At 43.0% G+C, this 25408-nt stretch overlaps 1 protein-coding gene across 2 annotated transcripts in view; it reads right to left on the reverse strand.

Moving 5' to 3' along the window:
• Nucleotides 1-25408, reverse strand: part of CDK17 (cyclin dependent kinase 17) — a 1505117-nt gene that overhangs the window by 240409 nt on the left and 1239300 nt on the right. For both annotated transcript variants that reach the window (XM_069629414.1, XM_069629415.1), the window contains 2 exons: nt 5183-5303; nt 721-818 (listed from right to left, as the gene is read on the reverse strand). In XM_069629414.1, the coding sequence (XP_069485515.1) occupies nt 721-818; nt 5183-5303 (219 nt within the window). The remainder of the gene's footprint in view (nt 1-720; nt 819-5182; nt 5304-25408) is intronic.

The raw sequence follows: 25408 nt of genomic DNA on the forward strand, positions 1-25408 counted from the left end.
AATATGGCACTGGACGACAAAAATAAATGCTCAGTGATTTGCACAATTCATTCAACAAGAGTTGCCAGTTGACATGGCAAGGAAAGTCTGCTATCTCTCTTCTCTGTAGCAATGGATGAATATAGTGGTGCTTGTCGACACCAAATACATAAAAACCAAACATTCATAAGAAGTACCACAAAGACCATCTGGTCCAAGTTCACCCTGTGTTTCACAATCGCACTCCTTGTCCACCCCAAAAAATTGACAAATAATCATCCAGGCAGTACAACACCTGTCTAAAGTAGAATTTCAATCTCCATTACAAAATTGGCAAGAAAGGTTCAGGACTGTTAAGTGGACAACCGTATTTACAGCCTATAACACAAACCTACATTGAAAGATTGTGGTGACTGCAAGAGCGCAAATACAGTAGTTTGAACTCTTCTTACACCCAAAGTCAGAGGCTGGAAAAGTTCTCTCTGCACTATTGGGAGCTCCAGATCTGTGGAATGCTGTCCACTCCAATTTGTATAGCATCTGACAAAAACATATTTCTTTTTCGGAATGCTTTTCCATGAGTGTTCCATGATGTTACTCTCATTAGCTTTGTTACCTAGTGTCCAAGCTTTTGGGAGTTTCTAGATACAGCCATTGCTCGCAGAGTAAACTAAATAATAAATAAAAACACATTTCCAACTTTCTTTCCCCCAGAGAGCGTGCATTATATATCATATTTACCTAAGAGCCGGAAAATTAAGTGAAGTTCGTCTTCCACAGTGGAACCAGGAAAAAGCGGTCTTCCAGATGCCATTTCAAAAAATATGCAACCCACACCCCTTGATAAAGGCAGAAGAGAAGAGAGAAGGATAATCAATGGGATTTTGTTACAACATATGAAAGTCAATTTTACAGTATTCTGTGCCTAGGTGCAATTAACAAATGAACTGAAACATGTCAATTTTTCAGAATTGCAATGAAAGTAAATGAAAACACGCTGTTAAAATGACGAGAGTCATCACAAAAATCATAAGTCAGCAAGTACAGAGAATTTTACCAACAACCTGCCTAAGTTAGGATCAGAACATTTTAGATGCTGAAACAAATTTTTCGGTTTCATTTATTTTTTCTAACAAGTGTGCTAATAAATTATTTCTGTAAAAATCAGATGGTAAAGGGATATTAAAAATATGCCAAATAAAGAATCTATAGCATTATCCTTGAAAAATTAATCTCTAGCGCACCTAAGATGGCTCTGCCAAGGTCCTCCTAAGGAGCTGGTATACATTGCACACATTGTAGCTTGAGGAGTAATATTAATCAATGTAATCCTTAATGTGCTTTAAATCAGAATGTATAAAATACCACTGGAAAATTAATAAAAGGTCAAATTGTGTTTTGAAACAAAACAAAAATCGTCCAGGATTTGTGTCATAGCCTGGTCCATCTTAGACATGCAAGGCAAATCTCATGCAAAGGGTTACTGAGCTACCACTTTTTTGCATTGATCAGTAACATACTTGGGGTACATTTCAAGGAATACAGTTTAAATGGCCAGCATTTTCTTTCCAGGCAATTTACATAATCGTTCAGTGTTGGACGCTAAGTCTTGTACGGTGCTGTATGGTGAACAGTGTGGTGAAGCGTGGTACGTGAGGTCTGGAGTAGACTTGTGTAAAGAAACTAGAATGAGATTAGATGGGGAGAACATGTGATGGGAATAGCTCTAAATAGCACAATGATAATGTTGTTTAGATTATTAGGGTGGCAGGATAGCTCTGGGGAAACACGCTTGTCTTGGAAGCAAGACCGCGCCGAGCAACACAGGTTTGAATCCTGGTCCCGTGCTTAGAGACTGATTGCCGGTAGTAAGCTAGTTATAAAAGATTAATTATTACAGTATAAGTGTTAATAATTTGAGGCATAGCGAGAGTAAAAGATTTGCCCAAGTCTCCATGATCCAAAGTCAGCAACTTTGTCACTAGACTACACATCCGTTGAGATTGTGGCTAGATACTACTGTATGCTTTCACGTGATGAAGTCGGGTGATCGCATTACAGATGCTGTGACATCACTGACCAAGGCTATGCAGCCCTGCCACATTACTTGGGAATTTCAGAAATGTCTGCAGGTAGGTAGCAGGCTGATAAATGAACCTCAATACTGGTAAATAGCAAATAAGCCACTTGAGAGTACACTCATTTTGAACTTTACTGGATTACTCTCAAATATGTGCTTTGAGGGGTCAGAAATGTGAGGCCGACTACTTTGTGATAGTTTTTAAAAACACAGTTTTATTCGATTTGAAAGGTTGATTAAACGCATAGTATCCCTACCCTAACAAGCATTTCCCTGCCTAAAATATACTAAAGGAAACACGAACAACAATGTTTCTGTCCCTCACACTTCTATAACTAATTAGCAAGGAAATATATGGCAGGTTGTCACCAATAAATATAACAGTATGATTCACACCACAATAGCTGCTTCTTCTAATAACCTGGGTGAGCTCCCCTTCCCCAGATTCAAGCAGGTCTTTCTTTAAATGTTTAGGAAGCATAAGGAAATCCTGTGTCGTAACAAAAAGCTCCAATTCAGTTCCCTTTCTAATAGTTCCAACTTGGATTCCAAGGATAGTTCACAATAGTTTAATAAAGCTTTTCTCCTTCCACTTGTATTCAGGGTTTTGAGACAGCTTCTCGTCATCAACAACAGATATGTCAGAACTTCATTAGCTTCAAAACAAATGTCTGTCAGGCTATTTTGGCATCACTTCATCGTCATAAGCTTTACCCCACCACAGTATGTTATGAGCTTTCACTTGGTTTACTCTCATGCCAGGTTTACCACTTTACAACACTATGCTCTGGTGTACACTTACCAGAAGATCACCACCGGTTACAAATGTTCTTGGTCTGGTATACTCTCCTGCCAACCAAGATGACCTACTGCAGTACTCTGTGTGGCTATTCTCTCCTGCCTGAACAGAACCAATTGGCACCATTTTCAGACCAGGGATACTCCCTTGCCAGGCCCAACTACTACCTCCAAGTAATGATGTGGCAAGGGTCAACTTCAAACCTTTTAACAATGTCGTCTGCTTCACACAATTAGATTTGAGAACGTCTTCAAGGAGAACAAGGATCACACTGGTGTTATTTACGACACCTAGGTGTTTGCCTCACAGAAGACAGGCAATGCTTTCTTGCTCCGGAACCTCTTGTATCAGAAGGACAGCCCTTCTGCCAATCTTGTTCCACCTTTGCATTATTAACCAAATGCTGATAATCACTCTTTCTCTTCTTCACCCTTCTTTGGCTTTGGCAATGTGGGTTTGAAACATTTTCTACACCTGGGCAATATTCTTCACACACTAATAGGCTCAGTTATTTCCTTTTGGCTTTGGTAAACGATTGTTTACAGATTGTCTGTCTGTGAGACCCTTTTGGCTTTGGCAATGATGGTTCAAGTTCACCTCTGGAGATATTGCCCCTTTGTGGGGTTGGCTTTTAGATTAACCCACTATGCAACAGTCTGTTCCTTCCGATGGAATCTTGGCAGTCTCGTTATGCCAACTGCTTTGGCTTCTATCAGCTTGGTATGCGTCACAAACATCAACTTGTTTTATATCAGTTTGGTATTCAAAAGGAAAACTGGATTCAAGCAATGGGCAGTCACAGAGCACTCCACGGTCACAATAGAATAGTGAACTCACCGGATTTGGCTGCACGTCTATTTGCCGCGCTGCTTCCACCTGCCCTGCTTCAGTTCTCCTACACAGTCCGGCCACCTCTCCTGCACGGAGTCATGCGCTGGCTGTTTTCAGAGCCCTCGCGGTTCCCCCAGCGATCCGGTGCTCGCCCACCACTGCTGACCGCTTCATAGTGGGCCGAGTCACTACAAGGTGCGCTTTCTGCTGCATGACCTCTGCAACAGCCCTCACGGCTTCCCCAGCCCTCCAGTGCTCACCTGCCACTGCTGAGCTTTTAACATTGGGGAAATTTACACCACAGCACGCTTTGAACTGCGCGACCTCTGCAGTTGGAATCTCAAGCCCATACGACCGTCTCAGGACCCGCATCAGCTTCTCTTGCCACTCTGGTCGCAGCTCTTCTACGACTTCTTCTGCTGCTTCTTAAAGGCTTCAAAACACCTCCAAACACTACTACTACTGCACTCCTGCTTCGGCTGCCTCATCTTTCTTCAGCCTGGTGTGATGGCCTGCACCTGAGGGGATCTTTTATGCCTCTCAGCTACCCTCAGGTTGTGTCACCAAACTTAATGGGCTGCACTCTGCAACCTTGTGCCTTGGCAACCCTCTTGCTCGTCCCAGTACTCCAGGGATTCTGTGTCTTGAAGTCCCTAAAACAAAAGTCAGTTTCCTCAAAAATATTTCCCCACCAAGTTCCCTTTTCTCCTTAAGCATATTCCTCAAAGGAGTATCACAAGGATAAAAAGATATATTTGGTTTTGCAGAGGATTGAGGTTTTTCCAATTTCAGATTGGTATTATTTAAAGACCTCTCCTCAAGCTTTTCCTGAGACTCATAGGATTTATATTTGGGAGTGTTATAATTTTTGTAGGAGCTTTTCTCACTCTCAATACAGTTATAATTGGCTTCACTCAGAGTTATAATTAACTTTAGGGAGCACCCGCTCTCTCTGACAACATGCCATTACATGTACTGGCATTAATAATATTCCCTTCCTGGAGATAGACAAGTACCACGTCTCATTCCATGAAGTCGTCCCAGGTGATTCACCCGGCTAACACCGCCCCCAGGTAAAGGATCAGGAAGCATCTGCATTTACCTGGCCACCTGAGAGGAGACTTTGGGTAGAGTTTTCGTGAGGACTACATAGGATTCATCACAGTGATTACACAAGAAATAAAACCACCTCTAAGAACGTACTACCCAAGCTGGATTGCATACACTAGAATTTATTAAACAATTGTCATAATAGGGAGCTGCTTTGTTGGGACTGCTCACAGTATCACCATGCCTGTGCCTTATACATGTTAATCAACTGAAAACTATAAAAACATGTTCCAGTCTCCAGCCAACAAACAATGTCACCTCACCTATGTAAATTAACCAATTTCTGTAGACTTAGCATTTTTGGAAAAAATATAACAATTTAAATTAAAGCACTTGTAATATGTACACACATAATCTTGCACTCCTGGATTACATCTACTTACCACATGTCAATTTGCGTTGAATACTCTGAAGATCCCAGGAGAACATCCGGCGGTCTATACCATAACGTGACAACTTCATTTGAATATGTTTTTGTGGGAACTGACTTGGCTCTAGCCAACCCTTGAAGGATAAAACATAATATAGATTAGAGTTTAACAGATGACCTCTCTTGCATCTGTAGTTTGAGACACACTCTTCTTTGTGCATGTTTACTCATGGATGGCAACAGACAAACTCAACCAGACTAAAATAGAAATGATTTGCAGTGCTACACACTCCAACTCTCCTCCCCTCAGCCCACCTCTGCCAATCCCTTGTACTGAAGGAATGTGAACCTGCCCAAAACCGATAGCAATGGACAGAAACCTCAGTTTTATGATGGATACTAAGGTACCATGCAGTCACTGCATTAGTACTATCCAGACAAGATCATGCTAACAGCCTCTACTTAGGGTCCCTGGATATGAACTGAACAGACTAAAAGAGTTCCAAACACTGCAGCTAGACTCCTTCTGGGACTCTAAAGATCAGAAGACATAACTGCGGCCCTCCAAACAATCCACCGGCTACAGGCCAAATGTAAGATACAATGTTAAAAACCCTGTATCACCCACTGTGCATTCCACGGCAATGGGCCAGAATCCACCTCAAGGAAATGTTTCTACTATAAGCCAACCAGAGCTCTTCAATCCAGTAACAGTGCCAAGCTTTAACCAGCAAGACCAGAGAGGATTGTCTTCCCTATTTCTATCAATCAAGCTCTGGAACTCACACCCAAGGTCTCGGCTGACACGAAGACGAGTAGGATCGACACAAAGGAGAAACAGATGTATATATTTTATGTTTTTCTAGGGCATTTACAGATTTGGGCTAAACTAGAAGAATACAAAGTAAAACTCCCAACAACAGGCTGGCTTCTCCTTACATTTAACGGTTTGAGTCTTAGCTTGTAAATCCCAATCCGGCTTTCCTTCCTGATGCAGTTTATCAGTCCTGGGTGTTTTGAATGGATCCTGCACTTCTTTCTGGTCTCACTTATACAGGATTTCTAATTATCTGCTTATATTTGGTGCCTAGGAGACCACCTAAATTACCAAGATGCTAGATTTCTGCTTCTCGCCACCACCCTGTCTCAAGATCCCTTTCTCGCTTACCACCTGCCAACAATGATCTCATGCCTAAACTCTCCTTCTCTTCCTAGCCTCTCCTCCACAATGTGCGTCTCCTCCTGTAACTCCTTGACACTTCGCCAGATGCTAGAGCCTCTACCTCTTTCAGGACCACCTTTGACAGGTATTACCCAAATTGATCGGGGAGAATCGACCGTATGCCCGAATTGACCTAATTTAAAAGGTCCTTATTGACCTTTTGCACAATTGACCGTATATGTATATGTGTGTGTGTGTGTAAAACTTTGTTGAGGGGATGTCATCAATGATATTTGTGATGTCATCTTTGATGCCCTGGGTGTTAGTGTTAGCAATGCACGTAGATGGTGCGAATTATGGTTGCTTAGCTTACTATAATGGGGGAATGTGCAGTGGTGTTTCGTTGCACTGTGAAGTATAACATTCCTTTAGTGATACTTGTTTACTGAATGTACATATATATGTATGGCAGGGAAGGAAAAGAAAGGGGCTAAACAAGTGATGTCGTCATTGATGTCACCATTGACATTTGAGATGACATTTTTCATGGTCTGGGTGTTAGTGTTAGCAGTGCACAGGAGTGGTGGCAGGTTTGGGGGGCTTAGTTTACCATAACTGTCAAATTTCAGGGGTTTTTCGGTTTTAATTTGAAGCATAAAGGGGAGGCGGAAAGTTTTTTTTTTAGTAAAGTGTACAGGTTTTTGTTAGGGCAACTTAACCATAACGTCCCCTCAACAAAGTTTTTTTTGTAGTGAATTTAACTGGTTTTTGGGAGGGCAACTTAACCATAACGTCACTGTAACAAAGTTTTTTTTGTAGGGAATTGCATAGGCTTTTGGAAGGTGGAACTTTAGCAATGAAGTCGTTCAGCAGAATATACACTGTAATCATATGATTTTGAAAGATATGTAGTATAATGTACGTACTTGACATAGAACATAGAGAACCCCCTCCTTAATGATATTGGAAAGGGACGGACTGAGCGCATGTTTGCGAACGGGGTTGGACAGCATCAACATTACCCAAAGAGGCAGGGGATAGCTGAAAATGTACTATTATCTTACAGAAAAAATGTGCAACGTAGAAGGACAAAGATATTATAAGTATTAATAAGTAAATATGGAAACCTGAAGTTAGGAAAAGAAAACCACACATTTAATAACCATGTAGAATAAAGTGGATGGTACCATAAAAAAGAAAGGATGCCTCCAGCGTAATCACTTCACAGAAACTCGGCAGCCTGGAACGACAGTGGACGGACGCAGTAGGATGAAGGGACATTACAGCAAAAGAGTGAGTACAGGTCATGTTTTTATATGGGTGATTTTTTTTGTGGTATGTATTGCATAAATAGTAATGTCTTTCTGTTTTTTTGACTCAGAAATGGCAATCACTTTGTAGTGGCTGGAGGAGCATTTCCCACATGACGAAATGTCTGAAGATAGCGACAATAATGGTACAGTGGCTCTGCATATGCAAAATAGTGACCAGTATTTTAGAGGCATTCAACCTATGTATTTTATTTTTAACAGACCAGGAAAAAAAAGAAGAAAGGGCAACAAACGAGACAGAAGAAGGCAGGATAAAAAGGATAGAGCAGAAAATGGACACATTGAACAACAATTTTCAAAGTTTACGGGAGTTTGTGGAGGACTGTGTGAGAGGAAAAGTTTGTTATCATTACCCCACCTGCACCTGCCCTGTTTCTCCATTCCCTAGTGAACCTTCCCCAAACCTTGAACAGGAAAATAGACGTCTTGACGAAATATCCATCCCTTCTTCCCCTCACAAATCTTCTCCTCATAACCAACCCGTGTTGAATCATAATCTACCCCCATATTTGTTTCCGTGTCCGCTTCCCCCGCTATTTCTTTAGACTGATGTGTGTGTACCCGTTTGAAATATTTTTGTGCAGTAGTTGTAGAGAAAGAGTGTGTGTGTAGAATTTCTTTTTAAAAAGACATAAAATGTTCGCGAACAGCACACCTGTTCGACCTATCTGCAAGCAATGCAATGTGGGTGCTGTCTAATGTGAAGTAAGACGGATGTGATGTGTGACTGCACCATCTTTTCAAAATGTGCATACATAAACTGAAAGGGGTGTCCAAAGGATATACTACGTCGGTGTACCGCTTGGAAACGAGATAATAAATGGTTGTAGAACACACAAGATGTCCGGAATGGGTGTAAATGAGTAAAAAGGGAGTGTGTGAAGGACAGTATATCGGTCCGTATTGGGCACAGTCAAAGTGGTGCCGTCCGTAGAACAGGCACGGTGGCCGGCAAGTTCGTAGAAAAACAAAATGGAGTTGTCCTAAGGACACTGGAACTGTCCGCACAGTGAACATAGCATGCGTGCACATGCGCAGTACAAACGTAAGGATTGCGAACATTGCACCAGTTCCTAACTGTCCGTCTCACTTGTGTCGCACTTTGAAGTATTTTGAGAACCCGAACACTGTCCGTAGGACAATTGTGCGCATGTTTGATTCATTGCATTTGCTCTCCAGGAGACTTTCATTACGGGGGCGGATGTGTTGAGGACGTCATCTTGTGACCGCACCTACGCTGAGCGTGGGGACTAGTTTCCACGGTTTGTTTGCTTCCGCAACAATAAAAATGAACTTGTAGGCACAAGGCAAAGTATTGTGGAGTGTAAAAATGTAATTTCACACATCCCAAGCAATAGGCCACCTCAGGAGTTGCTGTGTAAAATGTGTGTAATGCTTTGTAGGGATGAAGACGGTCACGAGGCACACCCCTGCATCCCTACAAAAGGCCACACCGCTGAGAGCATCTTCATTGTCCTTCTAGCTATAGCAGTTAGAGGTGCGTTGCCTTTACTGCTGTAGTGACCAAAAGGAAACTATGGCTTCCATGGCAGCTGTTGGGTTATTAGCCTCTGCACCACCCCCAAACTCGCCACCATCACCACCTCACCAAGGGCCTGCAGAGAGATATATGGGTGAGGATGTAGAGATTGAGGAAGAAGAGGAGTAAGAGAATGAAGTGGAGGAACTCCGCACTAGGAGCACCCAGCGGGACTCGTGGGTGTGGCGGTTGTTTTCCGTTTATGGGAACGTACCAAAAGCACGTGCGAACCTCGTGAGGTGTAACCAGTGCGATGTGGTGTTGAGTCGCGGGAGATTTGGAGCGTACCATTTTGGTACGACAACCATGAAACAACACCTCACTTCGTTCCACACTGCGGACATTCGCAAGGTGGTGCCATGTGAAGAGCGTAGTCGATTGAGTTCCTCCACAGCATCCTCGGAATCCGATCCTCCCACCACAAGAGACACTCCTGTGGGGGAGCGCCTCCCTCCAGCTGCTTCAGAAGCCATTCGTAAATGCTGTGGACCCTTACCTTTCAAAGGTGACAGTAGTGTGCACGTATTGTGACGCAGTACTCTGCAGGGGGGAGAGTTTTCGAAGTGCTTTTGAGGCTGCAGTCACCGAGCACCAGAAGATTTGCTCCTTACCTAAATACAGATCACCCTTAATATTTGTCTCTTCAGTTGCCCTTTCTTATCCCTGTGGCTGGTGTCCCTTCCTTACCCTCCTTTCGCCTCTTCTCCTAGTGTGTCGAGTGCTGTTAATGAATGAACGTAAAAACAACAAAAATGACAGAAAAGGCTCTTTTCAGAGCCACATTTCTCAGTGTAACAATAGAATTATGAAGTGAAGGCCATAGACCCCTGCGGAGGTCAGCAAACGTTTGCGGACAGTCAGAGGGGAAAAGGGGAGGGTGCAAGCGTAGCAAACGCAATAAAGTGTACGTTGGGAGTAAGTGGCGACTCTGAAAGGAGCCTTTTGGTGGTGTGTTGTGTGGGTCAAAAACAGTGGATTGGGGAAAACGGATTGTCAGATAGGTTAGTGTGATTGCAAAAGAGGACGCAATGCATTTTGTATATTGTGAAGAAACATCTGATTGACAGCATATGTGAGGTGGACTCCATCTCTGCGGAAAATGAAACTGCTGCAAAACAAAATGTTTTCATTGTGGAAAGAGGACATGCCAAAATCTCTTAAAAAGGTACACACAGCCTTATTCACATTGCGTCTCGCTTTCTCCATTTGTGGACCAAATGCAGAAGAACGCAACCATATTTGTCTTTGGGCAATACGGGAAAAAAGTATTTGACAATTTGGAAACATGTCCATGAGCTTTGCGAGTCCTTCCTTCATGGCAAATTGTAAAGAAATTCCAGATACATGGCCGAAACTGTTTCCTCCACAATGAATGATGAGTATATCTGGAGGACGCTCTGTCAGTAAAGTAACACAAAGAGGTACCAAGTCCAGCCATCTCATGCCACGCACGCCATGCCAGTGCACTTCAGCATGTGGAAATCTGAGATTTGTAGATAAACTGCAGCTTTCTGCATGCACCTTCAACCAATGTATCCATGAGTCTCCCAAAATCCAGATAATCTGTTTTTGAGCATGGGAAGCCATGGCTCTGTGGTCTCCTGTGAGGGAGAAGACTGTCTTACTAAAGTACGTCGGTCAGAACACACCTACTGAACTTTATGGACAAATCCCTAGCTCCGCTCATTCTCATTTACATGCGGCTCCACCCTTGAATCCCCGGTGGTGATTTGTGCTGGCTGCTAACTACCGCCATGTTCGCGGACATGTACAGGATCAGAGCGTGACGACGGTACATTAAAGTACTATTCCCCTTTTTCCCCTTTAAGGTAGGCTCTGGAAAGAGCCGTTTTGTTAAATTTTTGACCACATATCGTACAGACATGTGGTATTTTATGTATTTTTTGTCCTTGCTTTACTCTTGCAAACATAACAGAACCTTCTCTAAAGCAAGCCTTATGTTCCAAAAGAACATCGCATTTCCCAAAGAGGATAGCGCAACACCATCTCCTTCAAAGTAATGCGCATTGCGTGGAGCAATGTTATCGTGGCTACAAAAAAACATACCAACTCGTAGCATGAATGCACGCAAGCCGCGATTGATGATGCACCTCCCGATGCTTTGATCTGGACAGAAAACAGAAGTGTTGTTCCATTGTAGTCTCGGGAGTAAAGCATAAAAAATGACTTTCGATGTTGGGAAGATGGTCATGAGTGCTTCAAACAACTGTGCCAAATCTGCCAACAAAGCACGTGAAGTCAGGTATCCCAAGTGGCAAGCACCGTAGTGCAAAATTACCACATGAGGAGTCGTCATTCTACGCATGTCTCTACAAACTTGCAGAATTGCCGCAGCATTGGCATTAGTGTCAGCGCTCCACACCACCCATACTCCTCGCACATCGAAATGGTGTGCCACATGCCTACTCTCGGCATAGTGTTGTAAGCCTTGCACAAAAATGTCTGCAAGCAGCAAAACCCTGACCCTCTGCACCTCTGCCATTTTCAGTGTGCGCACCGTCTTTCGACACAAAAGAGTAACGTGAACATCTAATTGGCTGATGCCTACAGTAGTCTCTCCATGCAGGATTTGCTGTAGAAACCCGTATGTGACACGCCCTACCAGCGGACAAGCGTTGCCTACGTGCGGCACATAACTCTTAACCAGTCCTTCCACCCTTTCTACAGCAGTACCAAAGCAAGTCCCTCATTGGACACAACTAAGCGGGCGCACAATCATCCACCAATCACATAGAACATCGCTAATTTTAACTCCGTCATCAACATTGCGCACTTCAAAATTACTGTCGATGATTCTTAATGGAAATCGCATACCATTGCAAAGCACCTACTTCACAAGCTACTGTGCAAGGATTGCAAATTTCTACGTACAGCTCCATGCATGTCCACATGCATCAGAATAGAGTACATGTATGTACATTTTAATCAGAGTACATGTGGAAGTCTTATGATTTAGAATAGACAAAATAATGCCAGTAAATTTCCATAGGGAACACATAACACTCCCCCTTTTAAAGTGCAAGATTGCCTTTTTGTCATTAACAAATTGCACGACTGCTTACTGTCTTATGCATAACCTGTACATACGTTGCAAGCACGCCTATTTAGGCATAGCTCTCAACCATTTTTGTCTGAAAGGCGGGTGAAATCAGCCGATTTTGTTTTTGGCGGGTGAGACGCCCAATGGAATGAATGGCCATGCAGGAGGCTTGGCGGGTGAGTCTGCCCTTTTCAAGGCCGGTGACACCCGCCAAAAGCGTGTGAGTTGAGAAGTATAATTTAGGGCAGGCCTCAATTTTGTATGTGAAAATGTCAGAGTTCTGTACTCTGTACTGCCAACAGTAATGCTACTTGCAATGTGATCGTATGAGAATAGTAATCGCTCCCAATTGTGGTGCTGACATGTCCTTCGGAGGGTCTCCCAATTTTTGGACATTGTGCTTTCATTAAGAACAAAATGTTTGCCCATCTACTACTTTGCCCTATCGCTTACAAACCTCTCTCCTATCTCTCCTATGCATACTACACTTTGTAAAGAACAAGGCATTTGTAAACCCTTAAAAAATGTAGTTATTTTGAAGGACTTTCAAGTACCATATTGAAAGTAGTATGCAAAAACTGCACAGAGGGAAGTGAAATGTGCACGTGGACTGGGTTGAAGTATGAAAGTTGATCCTCAGACGAAATAAGTACAAGTAAAGTCTGCAGTATCATAACGGCTGCAAACGCAAAGTAATTGATATTGTTTTTTAAATCCTGAGAATCAACAGCATCTACACTGCAGACATATCCTAAGAAACCTGGTCATCTTGCACAAAAAAGTAAGTACAGTACAACCTTCATATTGTAACAACTCCTTAAAGAGGCTGCGTGGGTTATTTGTTTATTTTGGGCACCAAAGGAAGCATTCATTTGTAAACCAGTGTATCTACAAATATCCATTTAGTGAACAAAGAATAACAGGGGGAATGGCTGACAAATCCCTGTGTGTTTGGTACTGAAATAACATAGGAAATCCTTAGAAGGCTAGATTGTGAAAATAAGTTGCAGTAGCAAGTTTTTGGCATTTTGGTTATTAATCATGGGTCTCGTTACAAGTAGGGCACTTTGTACTCTCATCTAAAGCACATTGTACTAGTATACAAACAGTAAAGTAGCCTTACCAAATGATAGAGGTCACTGCGCGTTGACACACCATGCCAAAGAGCTTCCCCATCACACTTATCCACACATGCACACATACATTAGACAACAGACCAAAGTATACTTTTTTTTCTCAACAGACACCAAAGAATGCTTACTAAAAAGCAGCTCCGTAGAAAGGAATGCAGAATTAGAGTAAATAAAAATAAAGGTGCCCAATGTAAGCATCCACCTGTTGTAGAGTTAGTGGAGAATCTTGGTACAAACCACCTAATGCAGTTGGTTAACATAATAAAAGAAGTCTCAACTACCAAAACTGTACCTCCTCCATCAAAAAGTGTCACAAACACAGAAATCTTGTCAAAAAAACGGCTGCCAGTACAGCCAACAATGTTCCTAATAATCCTGATAGTGTAAGAAGAACCCATAGTAAAACAAGTATTTTAGCAAAAAATGTTTCGGCACAGAGTCCTTCAGAATCTACTAACAAGAGGACCAAAATCATCCTCACCCCTTAAAGCGTACCGTAGAAAGTTAATTCTACAAGCACTCGTGGACAGTGCAATCCTTTCAAAAGGAGGTTGTTCATATTAGTGTTAAAAAGGATGAAAGCACTAACAAAACTAAGTACCAAACTACAAATGAAACTCAGCAATAAACAGAATGTGAACAAAAATAGTTTTTTGCATGTTTGTGGTGGTGAATGGAGTCACACAACAACCACAGAACCATATTTTAATGAAGAAGCATACAAACAAAATCAAACTAACACAATTACCATCCATAGCAGTGGACGAGGGTATGAGAAAATCAATACTACCATCATCGAACAAGAAACACTGCTTACAAAACTGTCTTCTGAAAACTCAGAATTACCTCTCGATTCAGCAGAACCACACTGTCCAGTATACAAATGGCCATGCACATCAATGTGTGCCATTCCAAACAAAGCTTGCAAATCTTTATGTCTGTTCCTCAATCAATATGTAAAAGGTAAGAACAAAAGTAAAATGAAAGTGCTGCAAAATATGGATATTTGTGTAGTGCGGAAACACACAGGACTAAAAGGACATTCATTAGCCTGCATTTCCGGGCCTATTTGCAAAAATACCTTCCATGATATCAAACGAATATCAGTACATCATTCCAAAGTAAGACATTTAGTGTATAAAATATACTGTGCAAAAAGTCCAGCTTCAGAATTAGGCAATTTAAATACCACTCTTCTGCATGGTACACCCAAATACTTACAAGAAGAAATTGACCGTATTCAGAAAAAGTATTTTGGAAGTGAGAGCCACGTAGAAAATGCAACAGGTTTAGAGCATAGTAGCGACAATTCTGCACATAGCAACCTTCTATTACACACATACAAAAAAGAAATACTAAAATTTAAAAGGTCATCGGCTGAAGTACCAAACCATGTGTGAGTATGTTGCCACAGAACGTTTTACAAAAGGAACACAAAAAATGTGGACATAGCATACAAAATAGAAAACAATGAAGACTCTAAATGGTTTGAATTAGCTTTGTACCTTTTAGGTGAAAGCAAATATGAAATAATTGAAAGCCTAATATGTTGCAGTTACTGTACTGCAAAATTAGACAACAACCACACTCCTTCATGTGCAATTAAAATTATTTGGAATTGTTTCCATTACCAAAAATCCTGCAACAGCTCAATTTGTATGAGAGCATAATAATTCAAACAGTTCACGCATTTCAAGCAATTATACGCCTTCATCCAAAAACAGCAGATTTACCTTCCTCTGAATTGGTGAAAGGCATTCGTGGCAAAGTAGTTAATAATAATAATAATAATTTAGCATTTATATAGCGCTACGAACCCTCAGGTATCTGAGCGCTGCTTATTATTACCCACGGTGTGTGGTGCTCATTTATCGACCTCGGAAGGATGAAACGCTGAGTTTGGCGCTGCCGGGATTCGAACCTGCGTTCGCAGGCTCTGCACTGATGTCAAAGCGAGCGCTCTACTCGCTATGCCACTTGACCGGCTTGATCTAATGGAAAATGTGCACACTCTAGGAGTGGAATGTTCAATAGAGCATTCTTTAATAGTCTTGGTAAATGGAGTACCAACAAAGGACAAAAACATTTGGCAACAATTACTAGACTTACACAAACTTACACAAGCATTGCAATATCTAAAAGACAACAATGAGTACTACAAGGAAATGAATATTGATGAAAGCTTAAGGCAAACAACTGAAATAATTCAAGAGCCATCAGAAACTGGACAATTTGAACTTCTGGATCCAGCTACAGTATCCACTCTTTAGGTCCATTACACAATTCATCAATTGCATTCCAATGAAAGTATAGATGATGCACTAGAAACTTACCAAATATAACAAACCAAAGGGTACCAATGAGTATTTGGGACAAAAGTATAGAAGCACGTGCTTTTCCACTGCTATTTCCTACTGGCAAAGGTGGGAGATACGATGATAGACCCACTCAGATTGGGGCATCAGAATACCGCTCATTACGAATGTATTCGCAAGATCCCAGATTTAGACAAAATGTGGAATACATATTCCACCTACTCTATGAAAGTGAGTTAGCAACACTAGGTTATGGAGTTGCACACATTCTTAAATCTGGAACACACTCAAAATATGTCAGCTATGCAGTTTATACAAAAAGTACAAGCGAAAGATGAGGTTTTACAATCAAGTACACCAAATTTGTTTGCAAACATGCGTGGTACAAAGGAATACTGGTTTAGAAACCTTGGACCACCAACTTGGTTTGTTACGCCAAGTTGTGCAGAATATGCATGGGAAGATTTACATGAGTTCCTACGCATAGCAAACAGCAACAAAAACATAGATATATTAATACCTGGAGAACTTTGCTCTCTAGATCCAGTTAATGTCTCAAGATATTTCCATCATCGTTTCATTGCAATGCTACACTTTATTTGCAATAAAACTGTTCCTCCCCTTGGAGAAGTGCAACACTTCTTTTGGAGAAAAGAATATCAAGCGAGAGGAGCACCACATATTCACATGCTGTTATGGATCAAAGGTGCACCGAAATGTGGGCACGACAGTGATAGCACTGTTTTGCAGTTTATCCAAAAATATGTCACATGTGAAATCCTTCACAACAGACACATAGTGAGCTGCATGGGCAGATTTTACAATTTCAAAGACACAAAAGTGGCAAATATTGTCGCCGTAAATACAAAACCAAAGATAAATACTACACCAAATGCCACTTTGGTTTTCCTAGACCAGTTACAGAAACAGGTTAAGTAAACAACTTCATGTCTTTAGTCTGACATAGTGTTAAAGGTAAATCACCTAAAAACACATATTCCATAAAAAGAAGGGAAGAATCAAAATACATCAATGATTACAATGCAATCTTTGCCCTATTATGGAATGCAAACATAGATGTGCAGTACATTGCAGACAATTCCACTGCTGTTGCACGATATGTTACAGCCTACTTAACAAAGCCGAAAAAACAGAGCTTCAAGACGTCTGGGATGACCTTGCATCAGACAAAACATTATCACAGAAATTGTACGGCCTAGGCATAAAAATGCTCTCTCATAGAGAATGTGGGGCCTATGAAGCAGCAGATCGTTTAACCGGCACTGCTTTGTATGGAAAATCAGACAACATAGTATGGCTCAGTCTTGGTCCTGCAAAATCTAGAAAAAGAGTGCTAAAATAATATGAGGACATAGAGACAATTGCCAGAAATTATCCCAACAGCCAAGACATTCTAAAAAACTATTTACTGGACACATACTATCCGAACAGGAGTACCACTCTGGAAATCATGTGTCTATACCACATAGCTTAAAACTTTGCATACAAAAATAATGTAAAACCCGATGAAAGCAAACGTAGATATAGAGTGACCGATTGTGAAGGGAGCTTAGTGAAACTTAACAAACGAAGCTTAATTAATCATGTCAAATTGTCATTAAAAACTCCTCAACAGAAAGAACTATATTACATGTCTCTGTTACAACTTTTCAAACCATGGAGAAAAGAGGAAGACATACTAGATAATTATGAATGCTATGTAGATGCTTTCAAAGCAAATGAAAGCACTATCACCGATGTTAACTTTACACAGTACAAAACAATGTTACACAATGAGCAGCAACAGGAAGAAATTCAGGCCCAACTAGATAAAGACTCTTCCGACAGTAATCAACCTTCTGTAACAGGAAGTCAAGAACCATTAGGAGAACCACTAATAGCAAATGAGGCTGAAGTTGCTATGGCAGAAGTAGAAAACACCATATATCAGTATCAAGAAGATACAGAGGACTTAACTGTACAACAAGGAAAACTTAACAACGATCAGCGCACCATTTTTGAAGAGGTAACAAAACAAATTGTGCATGGCGTACAACACGAAAATAAAGAATGTACCTGCCAAAATTACAAACCTATACTGCTGTACGTCAGTGGTGAAGCTGGATCAGGGAAAACATTCTTAATCAAAATTATCAGCAAGTTCCTTCAACAATTGACGAACAACAAACTGTCAGCTGTTGTAACAGCCCCCACAGGTTTTGCTGCCTACAACATAGGCGGTGTGACTTTACAGCGATTACTACTGCTTCCAGTAGAGCATCAAAATAAATTAAACTTTCTGCAGAAGCTGCAATGGAATTACGTAGAGTATTGAAACAAATGAAAATGCTACTAATAGATGAATTGAGCATGGCCTCCAATCTAATGTTGGCTTTGATTCATCTCAGATTGCAAGAAGTACTTAAAAGTAATAACGAAGAACTCTTTGCAGGGAAACACATTATCATTTTCAGAGATCTTCTACAATTGACCAGTAAAAGGTGAACCGATTTTTAAAACCTTAGGCCACAAACTCTGCCGGGAAACTGTTGGTAGTATAGGTAATGTTAACCTTTGGCAACATTTCCAATACAGAGAATTAATTGAGAACATGCAGCAATCTGCAGATCTCACTTATGCCAACATCTTAAAAAGTATTAGAGTTGGTGTACTATCGCAAGAAGCACAAGCTGTATTGAAAAAGCGGCATATACATGCACTTTATGGCGATAATGCATGTGCAACTGATGTTATGGAACAAACGTCGCACAAAAATGTCAATTGTATGGCCTTAATGCCAACTCTTGCAAGCTGTTTCAAATTCAATGAAACAATGTTAAAGAAAGAAATGCAAGCAATAATAGAAATTAGCGCCACAGACAAACTAGACGTACATGGTTTGACAGTACCCATGTGTCAGCAAGCTACAACAAGACTAAATAGTTTAGAAAATTCAATCTCCAACACAGCTGGGTTGGAAAAAGTATTGAAATTATCATTAAATTGAAGAGTAATGCTTAAATGTACCCTTGACGTAGAGCAAGGGCTAGTTAATGGAGCACTGGGCACAGTTGTTGGCTTTCAATCATACCCACGTGATAGCAGCATTCAGTTTGTAAATATTCGCTTTGATAAAGTTTCAGAAGTGAAAAGGATAGGGCGCTCAAAGGCTCGATTTCTTCTCTTCAAAGACATGCATGTACGTAGAGAGCAATTTTCTTTAACTCTTGCATATGCAGTTACCATTCATAAATCCCAAGGTCTTACCCTAGAGAAAGCATTGATAGATATAGGAAAGACAGTGTTTAAGGAAGGCATGAGCTACGTAGCATTATCACGCTTATGTACACTTGACGGTCTATTGCTAATAAACTTTGATTCAAGTAAAGTCAAAGCTGATATTCCTTTGTTAGGGAGAATTCTCAGTAAAGGCTAATTTCCCAAACCTAGTGAGTCCCCCAGCAACTTTGCTGGATTTTTGGGGTTTATTTTTTTCTCCTGCTAAGAGTGAGACTCTTTTCTCCCACTCTTAGGCATGATTTGAGAATGTCCTTTGACTTTTTAATGTGTTTGATGGGCTATGGGGTCTTTTACTCCATAGGGCTTCATGTGTTTTTGGTAGGTGTGTTACACAGCACCCTCAGTGCAGTAACACAGGGGTGTCATAGTGACCCCCAAACATAGACTCCATACCCTGGGACTGACTACTGTCTCCCAGGGCATGTAAAGTCACCATTGACTTTACTAGTCTTAAATTGTGAACAGAACCAGTACAAACCATCATATTGTGGAAGTACTGGTAGGGGTAATTCGATTGCCCCTGGGTCTGTTTTCCAAGGGGGCACTGTCCTATCCCCCCTTGTCGAGTTTCTGGCTGGTGGCAGTGGTTACCACGCAAAATATTCCACCGGAATATTTCCTATGGGATTTTCCCATTCATTTTAAACGCACCACTTTTTTTGGTGCAATGTTAAAGATACCGCTGGGTAATTTATTTAATATTTATTCCCCGGTTGGGTCTTTTTGCCAGGACTCTTTTTTTTTTTTTTATAAACTTTATTTTTGGGTTGCACATCACGATACACTCACCTCCAATCTCCCATGCAAGTTACAAGTATGTTATGCATTTCATAATCGTACAGATTTTATTAAGCTGATGTTATACGTCAGGCAGTTATTGTTATGGGTACAGTAGACACAATGCAACTAATAGGGGATAGAGTCTCATATGTAGAACCACGAACAGTTTACATTTAGTTCACGCTTTCATCATCAGAATTTTCTGTATCGGGACATGTTTCAGTTAGGTACGCCCTGAATGGTGCCCAAATGTCTTTCGGTTTACATGGAGAGGGTATCGTTTCCACATAGTTTTCTTCGCATTCATTTACGTAAACCAGTGCAGAGAGGAACTGATCTACCGTCGGTGCCTGTGCGCTCTTCCATTTCTGGAGGATGCATTTCGCTGCGACTACGCATGCCACATTGAACAGTCTCCTGATTTTTTCGGGGACTTTACTGATGTCCCCGAACAAGTATTTCGGAGGGTTAAGGACTGCAGGAATTTGTGTGATCTCCTCTAGGATGTTAGCCACCATGCGCCAGAATTCCGCTACATGGGGGCAAGCCCAGTACATGTGAAAGGAGTTCGCGCCTGGAGCCAGGCATTTTGGACAGTTATCAGATGAGGTGATATAGAATTTTGCCATTTTTACCGGGGTGAAGTGTAATTTAGTCAGTATCTTGAATTGTATTAGTCTCAGACCTGCATTCAATGAAATTTGTTTGGATAGGAGACAGTATCTAGTCCATTTCCCCGCATCAATAGCAGTGCCCATGTCCTCTTCCCATGATGTCCTAATGGTGTTTTGAGTTTCCCTATGTGTCTGAATAATGTTATATAGTTTGTATATTCCTGTCCCCGCCTGAGAGTACAATGATTGGTAACATGCATGTTCGGGGGGCTCATCTGGAAATGTGGGCCAGCGTTTCTTGAACGCAGCTTTCATGCGATGGAACTGAAGGGTGAGCAGTTGGTTTCCGCCAACCGATTCTGTGAAGTCCTCAGGGGTAACGAATTCACCGTTCGGGAACATGGTTTTCATGGTGAGTTCATAATCCGGGAGCCAGCTCTTCTGGATGTCAGTATCATGGGTAGGTGTAATCCCTGGGAAATTCCAGAGGGGAGCTTCGAGTCATAGGGGTTGTCTATCTGAAGTCGCTTGCCAATCGCCACCCATGCCGCAATTGTACAATAGGTAGGATCAAACTTGCAGCTATCTCTATACTTTTTCGTGAATATGATTGAACGCAAGTCTGTTGGGCGAACTGAATGTCGCTCAATAGGTATATGTGGTGTCGTATCCGAGGGGTTTTGCCAGAATTTTGCATAATGTGCCTGTGCTGCATAATAATAGAGCTCGAAGTCGGGGGCCGCAAAGCCACCCTTTTCATAGGGTTCGACTAACTTGGTCCAACTGATTCCGCTTGTCCCCCCGTTCCAGACAAAGGTGATAGCCATGGATCGGAGGTTATCGAAGAAGGGTCTTCCCGGCCAAATAGGGACGTTACAAAAGACGTAAAGGAGCTTAGGGAGTACTGTCATCTTGAGCACTGCAATACGGCCAGCTAGGGAAATGGGGAGCTTAGCCCAGATTTGAAGTTTTGAGTATATGGTTTGCAAAGTAGCCTCGTGGTTGTCAACATAAAGGGAGGTACTATCGCGGGAGACCAGGATTCCCAAGTATCTGATGTGGTCAGGTGCCCATGTGAGGCCGTGTGTGTTTGTGGGGCAAGTAGTGGTGGCAGTCAAAGGAAAAATATCGGATTTGGCAGTGTTAATCTTGTATCCTGAATATGAGGTAACGTCGTCAATCACGGTCAGTATGGGACTCAGGTTCTTCTCCGGTTCCCGGACATATAACAGTGCATCGTCCGCGTACAGTGAGATGGCTTGGTACGCCCCGGACATATATATGCCTCTCAGCTCTTGTTCGGCCCTGACTGCAGCCGCTACCGGCTCAATTGTCAGAGCAAAGAGTATAGGAGAAAAGGGGCACCCCTGTCTAGTTCCTCTGTGTAGCGAGAACTGTTCAGATAGAGTTTGGTTAGTAAGTACTCTAGCTTTGGGCGATGAGTAGAGTAGCCTGACACATCCTGTCAGATAGGGGCCAAATCCGAACTTGCGGAGAACCTCAAACATATATATCCATGAAACCGAATCGAAAGCTTTCTCTGCGTCCAACGAAATGGCTACAGCCTGCGCCTCTGGTTTAATCTGTGCCAGTATGCAGAATAGTCTGCGCAAGTTTAGAGCCGTGGATCTGGTGGGTATAAATCCACATTGGTCAGGATGTACCAGGGCTGTCATTTTAGGGAGTAGTCTAGTGGACAGTACTTTTGCGTATATTTTCGCATCAGTGTTGATCAAGGACAGGGGGCGATATGAGAAGCGTTCGTGGGCTGGGCGTCTGGGTTTCAGAAGTACCGTGATGACTGCTTCCGTCATGGATTCTGGGAGTGAACCAACATCAATGGCCTCTTCCCAAACCGCGGCAAGTATCGGGGCCAGAATTGTGCAAAAAGATTTGTATAGTTCGGCACACAGGCCGTCTGGGCCCGGGGTTTTACCGGAGGACAGCGATTTGATTGCCTCGGCAATTTCATCGCTTGTTATGGGTTGCTCGAGGGCCCAGTTGTCTTCCAGGCTCAGCTTGGGGAGGTCAATCTCACTCAGATATGTCCATATACTGTTTTGTGTACGACTGTCATGATTAGCATACAGGTCAGAGTAGTAATGCGAGAATTCGAGGTTTATTTTACTTTCTCCATTCGCGACTGTCCCATCCTCCGTTAGGATGCTCATGATGGGAGAATGGGTGCACTCACTACGTAGCATGCGGGCAAGATGATGGCCTGCTCTATTGCCCTCCCTGTATCTGCGTGTTCTGATTGGGATGGCCATGTATTGTTGTTCTTTGGTTGCCAGGTCTCTAAAAGTTTGGAGATATGCACTAATGTCTGAGAGGATACGCTTGTCTTGGGTCATACTATATTCAGTTTCTAGTGTTTGCAGGCGAGATTCTGTATCGTCCAGTTGGGTCCTGACCGCTTTAAGGAGGCCAGTCGTCTTGGACATCAAATTACCCCTTGCCCATACCTTAAACGTCTCCCATATCGTCGCCCACCTGTCTACAGAGCCTTTATTCAACTGGAAGAATTCTTCCATGTCAGCGTGGAGGGTATCTACGACACTCGGATCTTTTAATATGTTGGAGGACATCCTCCATCGCCGCGCTGGACGGTTTATATCGGGGAACCGAATGTCCAAGGTGACTGGAGAGTGGTCTAAGAGTGTGCGCGGGAGGATTTCACAACGTTCGACACAGTTAACCAGGGGGGATGAAATAAGACAATAATCTATTATGGATTCAGTGTCATGGACTGAAGAGAAGAACGTATATTTTCTGTCAGTGGAATGGGTCCCCCTCCAAGCATCAGATAGGGCAAGTTCCTCTTGGGCGTGGCGAATAATGTTCGCTGCTTTGGAGAGGTATCTGGGTCTACTGGAGGACCTATCCAGTGTAGTGTCGAGGATGGTGTTGAGATCTCCCCCCCCACAGGATCCAGTAATCTGTTGTCAAGCCTATCACTGTAAGAAGCTGTATGTAGAACTCCGGGTCGTCCAGATTCGGACCATATGTATTAACTAACAAAAGTTTAACTCCAGCCAACGTGCCCCAGACCACCACATATCTACCCTGTGGATCTATCTTGCATTTTTCAGTGGAGAACCTCAATGAGGCGTGTATTGATGTAATGACCCCCCTGCTCTGAGAGGAATATTCCGTGTAATACCTGTTGCTGCCCCATTGCCGGAGGATACTTTCGTGTGTGGCCTTCAATGCATGGGTCTCCTGGAGCAATGCGATAAGTGGGTGGTGCCTGTTAATATATGCACCCACCTTACTAGCCTTCGCTCTATTGCTTAACCCTCGAATGTTCCAAGTGATTAGTTTCAGTTGAAGCCCCTTGGGTACATTAGTGTTTTGCGGCATTTTCGTGCATCATGATAACATTAGGAGAAGCATTCTTACAAAGAGTGTCAGCGAGCAAACCCGTGAGTGCAATTTTATCAGTAAACCAGCAACAACAAACAACGATGAACATTTGTGCCTTGCGCCCAACCGGGGCGTCCTGAGGTCTTAACCTGGGTAAGTCAACCACACCACTTATCCGGCGCCCAGGAGGGGCTACCCTTGGCGTTGACATGGTTCCCAAACAGTGAAGCCATTCCCTATCACCCGTTCCCACTCCCGCCCACACCCACACCATCGTACCCAACTTGATGATGATCCCCAAGACTAATGTATGGGTGTTCCCCAAAGAAGGGGACGAGTCCAGCAACTCTGCGTCGAATCGGACACGACTCATCCGGTTTTTATAATACGAGGGGGACATATGTCATCCCCCTTTCCTGTCCTGTTTCCAGTATTCTCAAATGTCACTGCGGGCTAGCCGCTCCTGAAGCTAGTACAAGTGTGTTGAAGAGGCCGATCAGATGGGTTGTTGCAGATCATTTTGATCAGGCTCCCGTCTCCCGGGTGGAAGGGGTATCGAGGCTTCCACATAGGCAAGGGCATTTGCAGGGGATTCGAAAAAATGGGCTCTTCCCCCGTGCTGGATGCGAAGCTTCGCCGGAAAAAGGAGAGCATAGGGAACCTGTCGCATTTGAAAGTTGACGCTTGACAGTGTCGTAGGACCGTCTCTGGGTCTGGACCCCTGCAGAGAAGTCCGGGTAGATGGGGATGTTGTCAGTTCCGGACCTAAGAGGACCCTTCTCCCTCGCCAGTTTAAGGATTACATCCCTGTCCCTGTAGTTCAATCTGGCTATCACCGTGCGGGGAGGTGCGCCCGGCCTGGGTGGCAGGGCGGCTGAGCGATGTGCCCGCTCCACAAGGAATTGGGGCGAGAACGCCTCCTCCCCAAGGAGAGAGCTCAAGAGGTCCTCCAGGCGTGTTTCCATAGGGCCCTTGCAGAAGTTCTCTGAGAGGCCGACTATACGGATGTTGTTTCGTCTGGAACGAGACTCCAAATCGTCACACTTGTCACGAAGCCTGCTCATTTCCCCTCTAATTTGTGCAATGTCCTGGGTGTTTTGCCTAGTGGAATCCTCATTTGCACCAATTCTAGTTTCAGTGTCTGTAATTCTGGCACTTTCCCTGTCCAGGCGCGTTTTCAGAGAACCTATCGTTGAGACAATGTCATCAAGCTTAACGTTTATTGCAAGGAATCCATTCTGAACAGTTGTCAATAAGTGATCGAATTTGGTGTCCTCTGCATCGAAGGGCGAAGTAGAGGATTGAGGATCCGGGCCCTCAGGTGAAGCCTGCGAGTTTGTGAAGGAATCCATCGGGCCCGTTTTCCTGGCTTTGCCCGGGGTCTTTGCCGGCATGGTGAACTTGCAGTTAAAGTCGGCCAGGGGCCCTCCGGCGCAAGGGGACCGTGCTGCGGGGGTCCGTCGAAATATGTGCAAAGGGAGCGTAGGACTTGCAGCCGGAGGATAGTGTTTAGGTCCACGACCACCTCAAGTCAATGTGTCTCGTGGGACATGCAGCCCGGCGGCAGGCGAGGGTGGGGTGTGTGGGCAGGCAACGGGTGCCCCAGGCCGCTTAAGGGTAACGACGGATGAGTTAGT

The sequence above is a fragment of the Ambystoma mexicanum genome, chromosome 12 (genome assembly GCF_040938575.1).
Source record: "Ambystoma mexicanum isolate Mex_15411 chromosome 12, UKY_AmexF1_1, whole genome shotgun sequence".
NCBI classification, from domain to species: domain Eukaryota; kingdom Metazoa; phylum Chordata; class Amphibia; order Caudata; family Ambystomatidae; genus Ambystoma; species Ambystoma mexicanum.